This window comes from Salmo salar, chromosome ssa16 (genome assembly GCF_905237065.1).
Source record: "Salmo salar chromosome ssa16, Ssal_v3.1, whole genome shotgun sequence".
In the NCBI taxonomy this organism is placed as follows: Eukaryota; Metazoa; Chordata; class Actinopteri; order Salmoniformes; family Salmonidae; genus Salmo; species Salmo salar.
Genome location: NC_059457.1, coordinates 82,697,282 through 82,711,667, shown reverse-complemented (window position 1 = coordinate 82,711,667; position 14,386 = coordinate 82,697,282). Strand labels below are relative to the sequence as shown.

The window sequence follows — 14,386 nt, the reverse complement described above, 5'->3', positions numbered from 1 at the left end:
GAGTCATGTCTGTTATAGTAGGGACAGGTTCCAACAGAGAGCGAGTCATGCCTGTTATAGTAGGGACAGGTTCCAACAGAGAGAGAGAGAGAGAGAGAGAGAGTCATGTCTGTTATAGTAGGGACAGGTTCCAACAGAGAGAGAGAGTCATGCCTGTTATAGTAGGGACAGGTTCCAACAGAGAGAGAGAGAGTCATGCCTGTTATAGTAGGGACAGGTTCCAACAGAGAGAGTCATGCCTGTTATAGTAGGGACAGGTTCCAACAGAGAGAGAGAGTCATGCCTGTTATAGTAGGGACAGGTTCCAACAGAGAGAGAGAGTCATGTCTGTTATAGTAGGGACAGGTTCCAACAGAGAGAGAGAGTCATGTCTGTTATAGTAGGGACAGGTTCCAACAGAGAGAGAGAGTCATGTCTGTTATAGTAGGGACAGGTTCCAACAGAGAGAGAGAGTCATGTCTGTTATAGTAGGGACAGGTTCCAACAGAGAGAGAGAGTCATGTCTGTTATAGTAGGGACAGGTTCCAACAGAGAGAGAGTCATGTCTGTTATAGTAGGGACAGGTTCCAACAGAGAGAGAGTCATGTCTGTTATAGTAGGGACAGGTTCCAACAGAGAGAGAGTCATGTCTGTTATAGTAGGGACAGGTTCCAACAGAGAGAGAGTCATGCCTGTTATAGTAGGGACAGATTCCAACAGAGAGAGAGAGAGAGAGAGTCATGCCTGTGATAGTAGGGACAGGTTCCAACAGAGAGAGAGAGTCATGCCTGTTATAGTAGGGACAGGTTCCAACAGAGAGAGAGAGTCATGTCTCATAGTAGGGACAGGTTCCAACAGAGAGAGAGAGTCATGCCTGTTATAGTAGGGACAGGTTCCAACAGAGAGAGAGAGTCATGCCTGTTATAGTAGGGACAGGTTCCAACAGAGAGAGTCATGCCTGTTATAGTAGGGACAGGTTCCAACAGAGAGAGAGTGTCATGCCTGTTATAGTAGGGACAGGTTCCAACAGAGAGAGAGAGTCATGCCTGTTATAGTAGGGACAGGTTCCAACAGAGAGAGTCATGTCTGTTATAGTAGGGACAGGTTCCAACAGAGAGAGAGAGTCATGTCTGTTATAGTAGGGACAGGTTCCAACAGAGAGAGAGAGTCATGTCTGTTATAGTAGGGACAGGTTCCAACAGAGAGAGAGAGTCATGCCTGTTATAGTAGGGACAGGTTCCAACAGAGAGAGAGAGTCATGTCTGTTATAGTAGGGACAGGTTCCAACAGAGAGAGAGAGTCATGTCTGTTATAGTAGGGACAGGTTCCAACAGAGAGAGAGAGTCATGTCTGTTATAGTAGGGACAGGTTCCAACAGAGAGAGAGTCATGCCTGTTATAGTAGGGACAGGTTCCAACAGAGAGAGAGAGTCATGTCTGTTATAGTAGGGACAGGTTCCAACAGAGAGAGAGAGTCATGTCTGTTATAGTAGGGACAGGTTCCAACAGAGAGAGAGAGTCATGTCTGTTATAGTAGGGACACGTTCCAACAGAGAGAGAGAGTCATGTCTGTTATAGTAGGGACAGGTTCCAACAGAAAGAGTCATGTCTGTTATAGTAGGGACAGGTTCCAACAGAGAGAGTCATGTCTCTTATAGTAGGGACAGGTTCCAACAGAGAGAGAGAGTCATGCCTGTTATAGTAGGGACAGGTTCCAACAGAGAGAGAGAGTCATGCCTGTTATAGTAGGGACAGGTTCCAACAGAGAGAGAGAGTCATGCCTGTTATAGTAGGGACAGGTTCCAACAGAGAGAGAGAGTCATGCCTGTTATAGTAGGGACAGGTTCCAACAGAGAGAGAGTCATGCCTGTTATAGTAGGGACAGGTTGCAACAGAGAGAGTCATGCCTGTTATAGTAGGGACAGGTTAACAAGAGAGAGTCATGCCTGTTATAGTAGGGACAGGTTACAACAGAGAGAGTCATGCCTGTTATAGTAGGGACAGGTTACAACAGAGAGAGTCATGTCTGTTATATATATTTTTTTATAGTAGCTCATCATCCATCACTACAAAGCTGGACCAATGAGTAGCCAGCTACATTTGACAATTAGAAATAACTATTGATTTTCTGGTTCATTAAGAAAACTAAACTAAAATGTGTGTTTTTGGTTGTTGAGGCAATTAGACCAAGCCCATTTCAAGGTTCTTTCTAAAAGAAATGACAAGTTCTTTCAGAATATGAAGGTAAGATAGCTGGCTAACTCATTGATCCTGCTTTGTTGCATATCCCTCAGGGTCATGTTCATGACGGCACCATATAGAAGACTACAGACTGAAGCAGCCAGGGAGACATTTTCACTTGTTTTCACTTTCCGTTGAAAAAACCTTTGTTGCGTGCCCTACTGAACCGCCTACCTACTCCTACTGCTGGAAGACCATTTAAAACCAGGGGAACTGAGACCTGTCAACCTAGGCTAGAGTGGTTCCTATCAATACACATTACCTAGAAGAGGTCCAACACACAGAATTAGAAATTATTCAAATTCCATGGTCCAATCCCATACTCAACCTCCATAATATGGACTGACTGGACCCGTAAAACCAGGCCTGGGTAGGTGGAGGGGCCACACTACTGGACCCGTACAACCAGGCCTGGGTAGGTGGAGGGGCCAGACTACTGGACCCATACAACCAGGCCTGGGTAGGTGGAGGGGCCAGACTACTGGACCCGTACAACCAGGTCTGGGTAGGTGGAGGGGCCAGACTACTGGACCCGTACAACCAGGCCTGGGTAGGTGGAGGGGCCAGACTACTGGACCCGTACAACCAGGCCTGGGTAGGTGGAGGGGCCAGACTACTGGACCCGTACAACCAGGCCTAGGTAGGTGGAGGGGCCACACTACTGGACCCGTACAACCAGGCCTGGGTAGGTGGAGGGGCCACACTACTGGACCCGTACAACCAGGCCTAGGTAGGTGGAGGGGCCACACTACTGGACCCGTACAACCAGGCCTGGGTAGGTGGAGGGGCCAGACTACTGGACCCGTACAACCAGGCCTAGGTAGGTGGAGGGGCCACACTACTGGACCCGTACAACCAGGCCTGGGTAGGTGGAGGGGACACACTACTGGACCCGTACAACCAGGCCTGGGTAGGTGGAGGGGCCAGACTACTGGACCCGTACAACCAGGCCTAGGTAGGTGGAGGGGCCACACTACTGGACCCGTACAACCAGGCCTGGGTAGGTGGAGGGGACACACTACTGGACCCGTACAACCAGGCCTGGGTAGGTGGAGGGGCCAGACTACTGGACCCGTACAACCAGGCCTGGGTAGGTGGAGGGGCCACACTACTGGACCCGTACAACCAGGCCTGGGTAGGTGGAGGGGACACACTACTGGACCCGTACAACCAGGCCTGGGTAGGTGGAGGGGCCAGACTACTGGACCCGTACAACCAGGCCTAGGTAGGTGGAGGGGCCACACTACTGGACCCGTACAACCAGGCCTGGGTAGGTGGAGGGGACACACTACTGGACCCGTACAACCAGGCCTGGGTAGGTGGAGGGGCCAGACTACTGGACCCGTACAACCAGGCCTAGGTAGGTGGAGGGGCCACACTACTGCTTCTGGTCCAACAGACACACCACAGACCAACCTGCAGATGACGATGAGGAACTTGACCAGCAGGAGGGCCAGGTTCTGCTGCTCCTGCTCCAGGCCGTCCGAGGCCTTCTGGACACACTGGAGCAGCTGGTGCCGCAACACCTGCAGGATGTTGTCTGGCAGCAGGGTCATCACTGGAGGCACCTCCTCCAACCTGGGGAGGGGGGAGAGAGAGAGAAAGGGGTGAAATAAGGGAAATACCAAAACACACACATCCGCACAAATAGTATGCAAGCAGACGCACACACACGCCCTGCCATCCAGGACATTTATACCAGGCGGTGTCAGAGGAAGGCCCTAAAAGTTGTCAAAGACTCCATCCACCCTAGTCATAGACTGTTCTCTCTGCTACTGCATGGCAAGCGGTACCGATGCACCAAGCGCACACAAACACACAAATAAACCCACCCAAACTTCTAAGGCCTTCAGGTACGTTACACACATTTACACTACATTCACACACATATACCTAAGCAACACACCATGATAACCTTTAGACTAGTATTTGCTGATAGACTAATGTCATGAAACCATCCCCTGTACTGCTACCAGTATAGCTGTCTCTGTCCCCTTCTGAAGACAAAGGTCATCAGAGAGGAATGGGTTATTCCTCCAACCAGACCAAGCAGAGCCCAGATGAGCATTCCCAAATCGGGGTAAGAGCGTATCGCTGGGAAAAAGCAGGACAGCTGCGGCAGAGGGGGGAGGTGGAGTGGGAAAGGGAGAGGGGGAAGTGGAGTGGGAAAGGGAGAAGGGGGAGGGAGAGAGAAAGGCACGGCAACGAACTGACAAAACGGCCGTACTGGCAGATCTAATGGAAAGTAATGTTTCCCCTTGCTCCACACTTCACTGTCTCCAGTCCCACACACACAGACCACACAGGCTTACGTAACCATCATCTGACAGGACTGACTGGGCATTTCACTGGTCATGTGACCAGACCACAGCTGGAAGAGCAGAGGAGCACATCACCTCTCACTCGCTCTCTCCCTCTGTCTCTCTCTATACTGCATGTGCTTCTTCTCCCTGAACGCTCTCAAACAATGGATGCGGCCGTGCATACATACATACATACATACATGTACAGAACCCTCACACCAACACAGATTCCAGAGCTGGTTAAAGAACACCAACACAGATTCCAGAGCTGGTTAAGGAACACCAACACAGATTCCAGAGCTGGTTAAAGAACACCAACACAGATTCCAGAGCTGGTTAAAGAACACCAACACAGATTCCAGAGCTGGTTAAAGAACACCAACACAGATTCCAGAGCTGGTTAAGGAACACCAACACAGATTCCAGAGCTGGTTAAAGAACACCAACACAGATTCCAGAGCTGGTTAAGGAACACCAACACAGATTCCAGAGCTGGTTAAGGAACACCAACACAGATTCCAGAGCTGGTTAAGGAACACCAACACAGATTCCAGAGCTGGTTAAGGAACACCAACACAGATTCCAGAGCTGGTTAAGGAACACCAACACAGATTCCAGAGCTGGTTAAGGAACACCAACACAGATTCCAGAGCTGGTTGTGGAACACCAACACAGGTTCCAGAGCTGGTTAAGGAACACCAACACAGATTCCAGAGCTGGTTAAGGAACACCAACACAGATTCCAGAGCTGGTTAAGGAACACCAACACAGATTCCAGAGCTGGTTGTGGAACACCAACACAGGTTCCAGAGCTGGTTAAGGAACACCAACACAGATTCCAGAGCTGGTTAAAGAACACCAACACAGATTCCAGAGCTGGTTAAGGAACACCAACACAGATTCCAGAGCTGGTTAAGGAACACCAACACAGGTTCCAGAGCTGGTTGTGGAACACCAACACAGGTTCCAGAGCTGGTTGTGGAACACCAACACAGGTTCCAGAGCTGGTTGTGGAACACCAACACAGGTTCCAGAGCTGGTTGTGGAACACCAACACAGGTTCCAGAGCTGGTTAAAGAACACCAACACAGATTCCAGAGCTGGTTAAGTTTTTCTGTCATGCTGCTCACTTGCATCAAACATACTGTACATGTAGCCCCAGCTAGATTTAGCTGAGATTGGGTGTGTACTGTGCACACTTAACGCAGACACATGCAGAGGTGTGGACTCGAGTCACAAATTTGATGACTTGAGACTCAACTTGATGGAAAATAAAATAACTTGAGACTTGGAGCTTAGGACTCGACTGACTTGAGACTGATAATCGGGTTTTGTAACGTTTTGTCACATTTTGTGGCACAGAGTCTCCGTGAATTACTCTCCACGCAGCCCGAGACAGTCTCCCACAAAAACAACTGCTGCACCCAGGCAGGCCGTGTGATCCTCCTGCACACAGGCAGGCCGTGTGATCCTCCTGCACACAGGTGTGATCCTCCTGCACACAGGTGTGATCCTCCTGCACACAGGTGTGATCCTCCTGCACACAGGTGTGATCCTCCTGCACACAGGTGTGATCCTCCTGCACACAGGTGTGATCCTCCTGCACACAGGTGTGATCCTCCTGCACACAGGTGTGATCCTCTTGCACACAGGTGTGATCCTCTTGCACACAGGTGTGATCCTCCTGCACACAGGTGTGATCCTCCTGCACACAGGTGTGATCCTCCTGCATACAGGCAAGCCGTGTGATCCTCCTGCATAAAGGTAGGCCGTGTGATCCTGCTTGCTCTGGACTCCAGACAAGTTTAAATGTGACATGATATCCCTTGTTGATATTGACTACTAACATGAGTGACTTTCAGCTCAAAATGAAGGTGCAAAACATAGTCTATTTCTGTATCTTGTGTTTTGAAAATGCGTCCCCGTTTATGACCCTAATTTCAGGCTACATTTGCACAGCGATGGTGTGCGTTTGCATGTGTGCGCGGAGGCCGTAAGCTACTTTTTAGGGGTCACGGGTCAAAACATTTGAAAACCAATGAGCTAGAGAACAGATTGTTGATTTGCTGTACAGCTATAGGATCGGCTGCAGCACAAACAGCAAGAATATGAACCGTTTACTTTACAAGCTCACCAGCAATGGGGCATCAAGCAACAACTACTAGCATAGACCTACTGCTCTTTGGTATGTCAACATCGCTTGGAATTAAACAACCTATGAAGCCTGCATTAGGAATTTATTGTTAAAATGGATTATTGCATAATCCAAATGTGCTATAGATAAAATAATGAAAAGGGCTGTCTGATGGCCTCAGTAAATAGATAAGTATTTGTAATTGAACAAGTCATTGCCTGTATAGATGTTTTATGTTTTTTACTTGACATGACTTGCTCTTAGAACGCACGACTTGGATTGACTCGATATTCGACCCGTTCTACTTGGGACTTGACTTGAGACTTGGACCTTGTAACTTGCTTGTGACTTAAATAATAGTGACTTGGTCCCAGCTGTGGGGCTATGCTTACCTGGAGGGTGGCTTCTCAAAGTCCACGTCTAGACATCTCTCATAGGAGCCAATGAAGATCTCCAGCCACAGCTTCAGGTAGTCTGGGTCCCTCTGTCAGAGAGAGGGATGGAAGGACGGAATCAAGGAGAAGGATGGAGAAGAGAGGGTGAGGTGAAGAGGTGGGGAGGATGTAGGAGGAGGAGAGGGGGGGGGGGGGGGTGAAGAGGGGGAGGAAGAAGAGGAGGGAGAAGGAAAGAAACAGATGTTAGTGGTTGTCATGTGAGAATAGAGAGATAATGATTCCACTAACTGTAGTATGTCATGAGGGGCAGATTACTGTAAACTCAGGTAGGTAGGTGAGTGAGTGAGTGAGTGAGTGAGTAATGAGGAGTGCACCTGTCTGCCTGAAAAACAGGCATCGCCACATTCTCTACTCCCGAGGGGAGTCACGAGCAGCTGCCGTTCAGACATTTCCTACATTCCTGGGAACAATGCAGAGAGCCAGAGGCCAGCAGCACTGTTCACAGACAGACAGACAGCACATCACCCTCCCACTCTGAGAATGCCAGTCATCTCCACACCCCGGCTAGCCTAAGCTCTATCTCTGCCCAGGGTGGGGAGGTATAGAGGGAGGTAGAGAGAGGCAGGACAGGGGAGTTCCAAGGCTTGCCTGACTGACACTGATTCAGGTCAAGGGGGACTGATATGAGAAAAGGCCCAGAGTATTACTGTTGAACCAGTAGGAGTGGTAGGAATGAATACTGCTGTGTCAGACTAAGTGTTGTTCAATAAGGCACTAGGCTATATTGTTTGGTGGGGCAGTAAAGTGCTTAGTAGCATTTGTTTGACAAAGCAGTGTTTCTACACTCCTGGGGTGTAGGCTATTCACTACAAATCAAAAGGAAGCAAACGGACCGAAACCAAGAGGGATTACCAGAACTTGTCCAATAAGAAACGTTGGTTTCCGTTGCTACGGTGTGCAGTAATGAATAAATAGACCCCTGGCATGTGCCTGCTTCGTCCGTCAGAGTGTAACACCGGTTTAAAGAGAAAACTCACCAGACTGAATGTCAGTCTGCACAATACATGGTGTTCATTCGTTTGCTGTCGCTGCGGTGTTTTATAGTGAACACCCACCGTCCTTTTAGCCCTTTTCCTCATGTAGAATCAGTTTGCAAACTACGGACGGCCCTCTGTTCAGGGGTGCTACCTACTCTCAGCCGGCAGACATTCAACCATCCTACCAGTCTGTCCGTGCCTTTTGGTGGTTTTCTGATGACGCCCAAAGTTCAGTTCCATGCAAATGACCATGTTTCTTACATCTAGCCAATAGTATTCAGGGCCCTATAAATGTGCAGTAAGGTTGGTTTTGACACTAGAGCAGGACAGGTCTAGGAAAGACTCAGCCTGCTGCGTGTCACAGGTCCACAACAGGAAAGAATTCCAAAAGTGAGGTCATCAGAACAGCAAGTGACTTGACGGAGCGTTTGAGAGGGACTTGGATACAGAGTTCAGTACAAGTGTCTGTGTATACTGGAATCAACATGGTTGTACAGGAAAAACATATGACGATCTGGTTCATTCCGCTCTGAATGCGTGTGTTCCCTCCCCTTGACTGTGTGAGCCAGAGCAGGTTTGGGCACCAGCCCCAGGGAGTGTGTGAGTGGTTAGAGAGAATGCCCTCTTTCACTGGGCAGCCGGGGAGTAGAGATGTCCACTGAGGGCTGAGACAGGGAGGGCAGAGAGAGCAGAGAGGGACACACCCTGGGCCTGCTTGGTGTGGCTCTGTTTATTTGAGGCACCACTGCTGACCCAACACCAAGCAACACTGGCTGGATGAATTCAGATCAGATGAACTCAACATCTGGGTAGCAACCTATTAGTAATATCTTTGAAACTATCTGACAGACTAATGATTGATGACGCATTTACTATTTGTGTGTTTTCTTATGGTCAGCTGGTTTGAGGGGGTGGGTAATCTGGGTTTGCTGTGCCCAACATGTGACCATCCATCCTGATATCATGACCACCCCCTCCCAGACTCTTAATAACACATGACCCCATGTGACCTTCCCAACAGGGTGAATTGTGGGTTTTTATTAGTCAGCTGGTTTGGCAGGGGGTTAGACTATAACTTACTTTGTACCAAGCATGTGACCATTCCTCATTAAATCATGACGACCCCCCTCACTGAATCTTAATAACACATGACCATGTAGGACCTCACTAGCCTGAGCCTACAAGGTTATCAACATCAATCTTTCCTCAAGGAGATCCCATCCAGACGGACCCTGCCCTCCTCACCCTACCAAAAGGGCATGGTTGGCATGGTGACCAAGTATGACTGCTAGAGGAAATGGTGAGGGGCGACTCAAAACCACAATGTTTACTGTAGATGTCCTGTTCCTAACAGTTTCCCTGTTTTACCACAATGTCTACTGTAGATGTCCTGTTCCTAACAGTTTCCCTGTTTTACCACAATGTCTACTGTAGATGTCCTGTTCCTAACAGTTTCCCTGTTTTACCACAATGTCTACTGTAGATGTCCTGTTCCTAACAGTTTCCCTGTTTTACCACAATGTCTACTGTAGATGTCCTGTTCCTAACAGTTTCTATTTTACCAATGTCTTTTATGCCTTCATGGTCCATCTACGGTCACCTTCTCCTCCCCATCAGTCTCCAGTACTCACCATCCTGGGATTGACTGATGTCACGGCACCAGTAGTATTTATAGTGCACACATGGGAGGGGCTAAACCGCGAGGTGTGGTCGATATATAAACACTATGACATTACTGTTGTTAACTAGGCCTACAGACCTAGTTAAAATGACAGAATATTTAATGTAGGCCTGTGTCTATGGTCTCATCATCTTAGTGGCTATAAGCACAGGAGGGGCAGACAGGCCTAATGATAACGAGCTAACCACATACACATCATGCTTCCTGTAGTTCAACACTACAGGGGTATGCTTCATGTTGTCGAGAAACAAGAGCCATGTCTTTCCCATCATCGAGAACCAGAGGGATGAGTTTTGCATGGTCGTGTTTGATGCCTCGCTGCCATTGTGGTGTTAACAATGCTGCTAACTCTAACTCTGGGACGATACTCCAGGCTGATGACAGTGACACTACACAGCCTGCTGGGTAAGAGGATCGTAATGTGACCGTCTCAGTGGTCGTCTGCTACCTTTTATCTCCAACATGAACTGGAGTTAAAAGACTGGTGCTTTCCCAGTTAGCCGACCCACAGATTTACAACAGCCAACACATGTATGGAGGGGGCTAGGCTAGTTAACTTTGGAGGAAAGAAACTCACTGCGGGTTGTGTTCATTATGCAACAAACAGAAACTGACTGAAACAGGGAGGCAGGGACATCATGGATTCATCCAGTAAGAAACCTTCATTTTTGCTTTCCATTTTAAAACATTTTTCAGTTACATACCCTAATGAACACGGCCCAGGGGGTTAGGCTTATTGCATATCAGACAGGCCAGTATTCAAGTATCACACATTCACCGAATTGAGTTGGAGGTGAATGAATTAGTGTCAAAGCCTTTTACTATGACCTACAGCTACAGGATAAACTAGTTCCTGACCGCAGCGCCACTACTCCCTTTAATTAGGCTGCTCAACCGCCAACAGACCAGGGTGACTTACTGTGATGACTCTGTCAACCTCTGGCCCCGTAGTGTTGACAGCCCTGCTTGGGTTAATCATTATGGAGGTGAGTAACAGTTCAGTCACACTGATCTAATGGAAGTTAGAGAGCACAGTGGTACTGGATATTTTAGCTAGGTAACCTTGCCTGAGCCAGAACGGCCCATAGGGCAGGGGACTATCACCTGTTTCTGTAGTGTGAGGCAGCTTTAGGATTGAGTACGCAGCCTTACAATTTCATGGCGGGATCCTAACCCCAAGGTCAAGGACTTGGTCATTTTAGCTTAACTACGCTCCCATTATTGTTCATATGTCATGCTGTGTTAAAGGTCAGTTATCTTAGTACAATAGGGTGTAATGAGCCTATCCCTCAATGAGGTGTAACATCATTAACCTGCGACACTGAAGTGTATGGCTTCTTTAGGGCAAGTGGAGACAATGGGCAGCCTCACACAACAAACATTCCGGAGCCGATTTAGCTCACGTGACGGACTACAAGTTCCCCTTGCTCCTGATGTATCCTGGGAACCCTGACACACACACACACACACACACACACACACACACACACACACACACACACACACACACACACACACACACACACACACACACACACACAGACAGAAGAGGAGACCCCTGAGCCAGTGGTGACATTGCGGCCGCTCTGGGGGAGGTAAAGGTCCTTACAAATTATTTAAGCAATTTAGGCAAAGCCTCACAGGTTTGTGGCCACATGCAGAGTAAAATACAGGCCTGCTGCTGTAGGAGATTGAACTTCTAGCCTACTGTCTGACCCAATGTAAATACACTCCCTTAATAGAACAAAGATGATGTGTGTACTCTCCACAATGCCTGCCATTTAACACAGGACTGAGAAGTGAGTGCAAGATCAAGTGTGTTCTCAATGTTTTGTACACTCAATGTACACGTATTGTTTACAAAGCAGGTGACAAATCAAATCTGGTTTGATACTAAACTAGCCTGGTCCCAGATCTGTTTGTGCTCTTGTCAACTCATGTTGGGCATGACAATGAGTTAAATGGAGTTGGCATGACAACACAAAGACTGGCACTCAGGCAGGATCATTCTAAAAACTTGTGCCATAGCACTTCCTGCCCTGTGTCGTGTGGGAGAACAGGATAGCGCAAAAGGCTAATGCTTATGAGAGGGTTGTCCTTTTGAGTGGGATTAAAGAGGGAATGTGTTGACTGTAGTTGAGACTCACATCAGCAGAGGCTCAGGCACCAAGCTGTGATTGGTCACCCAGTGCAATGAAACAACTGTAGCTACTACAGTCAATCAAGGGGGAAATAGGTCTAGCTAGGTTGCAATACAAAACAGAATCTATGGAATTGTATTATACCCTTCTACATACCACAAGACGTCACTCAACTAAAATCTAAATACCAGGAAACAGACTTTACACATTGCAGGACAGTCCAGCAGCTGTTACTGAGAATAGTGGAGGAAGAACAGGATGGCTTAAAAATCCAAACCCGATTACAATTCATCATCTTGGCCATGTTCTGTTATAGTCGCCACCCGGCACAGCCAGAGGACTGGCCACCCCTCAGAGCCTGGTTCCTCTCTAGGTTTCTTCCTAGGTTCTGGCCTTTCCAGGGAGTTTTTCCTAGCCACCATGCTTCTACATCTGCATTGCTTGCTGTTTGGGGGTTTTAGGCTGGGCTTCTGTACAGCACTTTGTGACATCAGCAGATGTAAAAAGGGCTTTATAAATACATTTGATTGATTATCACCCATTACGTCATCTCAATATACCACAGCTATTGTAATAGCTTGGTTACCTTACAGTCTGGTCTTACTGACATGACAGTACACCGAGTTTATGCTCAGAGATGGGCACAGATTCTAATGCATGTTTTATGTGTCAAACAGATCAAGAGAAAGGTTTGTTTACCTTGTTGCAATACAGCATCCAGACCTCGTACAATCTTTCATTTGATGCCATTCTCCACGGCGCGTGGTGGGCTTCCAAACAGAGGTCAATTCTCCCGATTCCTCATATTGAGCCCCTAGCTAGATCTCCTCATTCGGGCATTGCTCGTATACATATCGATTTGAGATGTTAAGTGAAATGTCACAATGAAAGACAACTCCGAAAATAGTTCAAATACCTTCCTACTTAGAAAGGAAAAACAAAATATTCAAATGTAATCCCAGTGGCGGTGTTTCTTGATATTGGAACTTCCTAAAGCACTATTCCATCGTGCATTATGGATTCCCAAGGTTTCGCGTTTCCTGCTGTGGTGAGATTTCCACGGTCAGTCGCACTACGTCCACTTCTCGACTCATATGCCACTGACTCTGCCCCTCTGTGGAAAGCCAAGCCACAAACAAAGTTAGTACGTCAAATACACAAGTTCTGTGGCGCCAGTTTATAAATAGTTAACAGCACTTGTTTATAAACACCAGTAGGCTATACCTTTGATAACGTTAGCTGACTGGTTATGATAGCTAATTTAACTTGCTGTAAACAAACCCTATGAATCAGCCATCAGCCCAGGCACGTTCTGTTCAATTAGATCTCTGCCCTTCGCAAGAGGATACAGCTGACGAAATAAAACACAACAAAGCTAACTAACGTTAGCAAGCTAACTTGGGGTTGCAATACGCAGAAAAACGCTCGAGTTAGCAAAGTTACTTAGCTAACAAGCTGTCATTGTGAAACAAGGTGGCTAATATTAATTAACTAGCATTATCGTTCTTACCTGTGATGTGTCAAAACGGCGAAGCCTTTTTTTCCCCGTCTAACGTTACTTCTCAATTTGACACAAACGACGAAACGAGTTTGTGAATTTGCTTGACCTTGCCCTATAACTTAGACATTTAGAAATGTCACCACATAAACAATGCAAACGCACGCATTACTAACGAAAACGACAAAATGTTACAGCCCATTCCTGTACACTGGGATAGCTACAAACAACACTGGCGGTTAGTGCTGTGGCACTGCCACTCGTGAAGCTGTCTACAATGTGCGAAACGCGGCCAACTACTTCCTGATGTCAACTTTTTCAATTTTCAGAGTAAACGTTCTCATTTATTAAGCCCAAGGGAATCTTTTAAAAAATCGTTTTTAAAACAAAACATAGGTAGAAGTGTATAGTGATAAATAATAATGTTGCCAAAATTGCCCAAAAAACCTTAACGATTAACAATTAATTTATATTAAAAAAATATATTTAAAAAAAAATAGAACTGAACTGAATCCAAACTGGATTTGGCCTAAATTAGCCTACTGTTTTAGAGTTTAGACAAAATACAGCCTACAAACATATGGGGATACTTACAGAAGACTGGCAAAGCCAATAACAATAAAAACATATTGATTGGGCTAAACCAGCTCCACAATGAGCAGGGGTGCACATAACTCAGATCGTGAATTTAGTTTGGATTTTTTTCTTTTTATATAAATGGGAAAAGCTAAACAATAACTGATTTTCATTAAAAAATAAAAATAAACGTTGCTTTTATTTTGACATGTAAATCCGGAAGTCAAAATAGTTTTGTATTTAGCTGTCGTCAATTGCCTTGCTAGGATAGGCTGAGTAAGGGGAGCTTTGAATATAATTACATTTATTTGCGGCCACAATATATATTTCAGAGGCAGAAGACATTCAGCTATACATGTATGTCTATGGAGGAATTATTGAAGTATTTTTCTTAGGCTGCAG

At 46.8% G+C, this 14,386-nt stretch overlaps 1 protein-coding gene across 5 annotated transcripts in view; it reads right to left on the bottom strand.

Annotated features, from left to right (window-relative positions):
- The window catches only part of LOC106574613 (neurobeachin-like protein 1), a 75,856-nt gene extending 62,137 nt beyond the window's left edge, over nt 1-13,719 (bottom strand). For all 5 annotated transcript variants that reach the window (XR_006759854.1, XM_045698179.1, XM_045698180.1 and 2 more), the window contains exons 1-4: nt 13,421-13,719; nt 12,610-13,024; nt 7,049-7,140; nt 3,636-3,797 (exon numbers count right to left, since the gene is read on the bottom strand). Coding sequence is in view for 4 of the 5 variants with exons in the window: in XM_045698179.1 (XP_045554135.1) it covers nt 3,636-3,797; nt 7,049-7,140; nt 12,610-12,660 (305 nt within the window). In the remaining variant the exon portion in view is untranslated. The remainder of the gene's footprint in view (nt 1-3,635; nt 3,798-7,048; nt 7,141-12,609; nt 13,025-13,420) is intronic.
- Between the last annotated feature and the right edge of the window lie 667 nt (nt 13,720-14,386).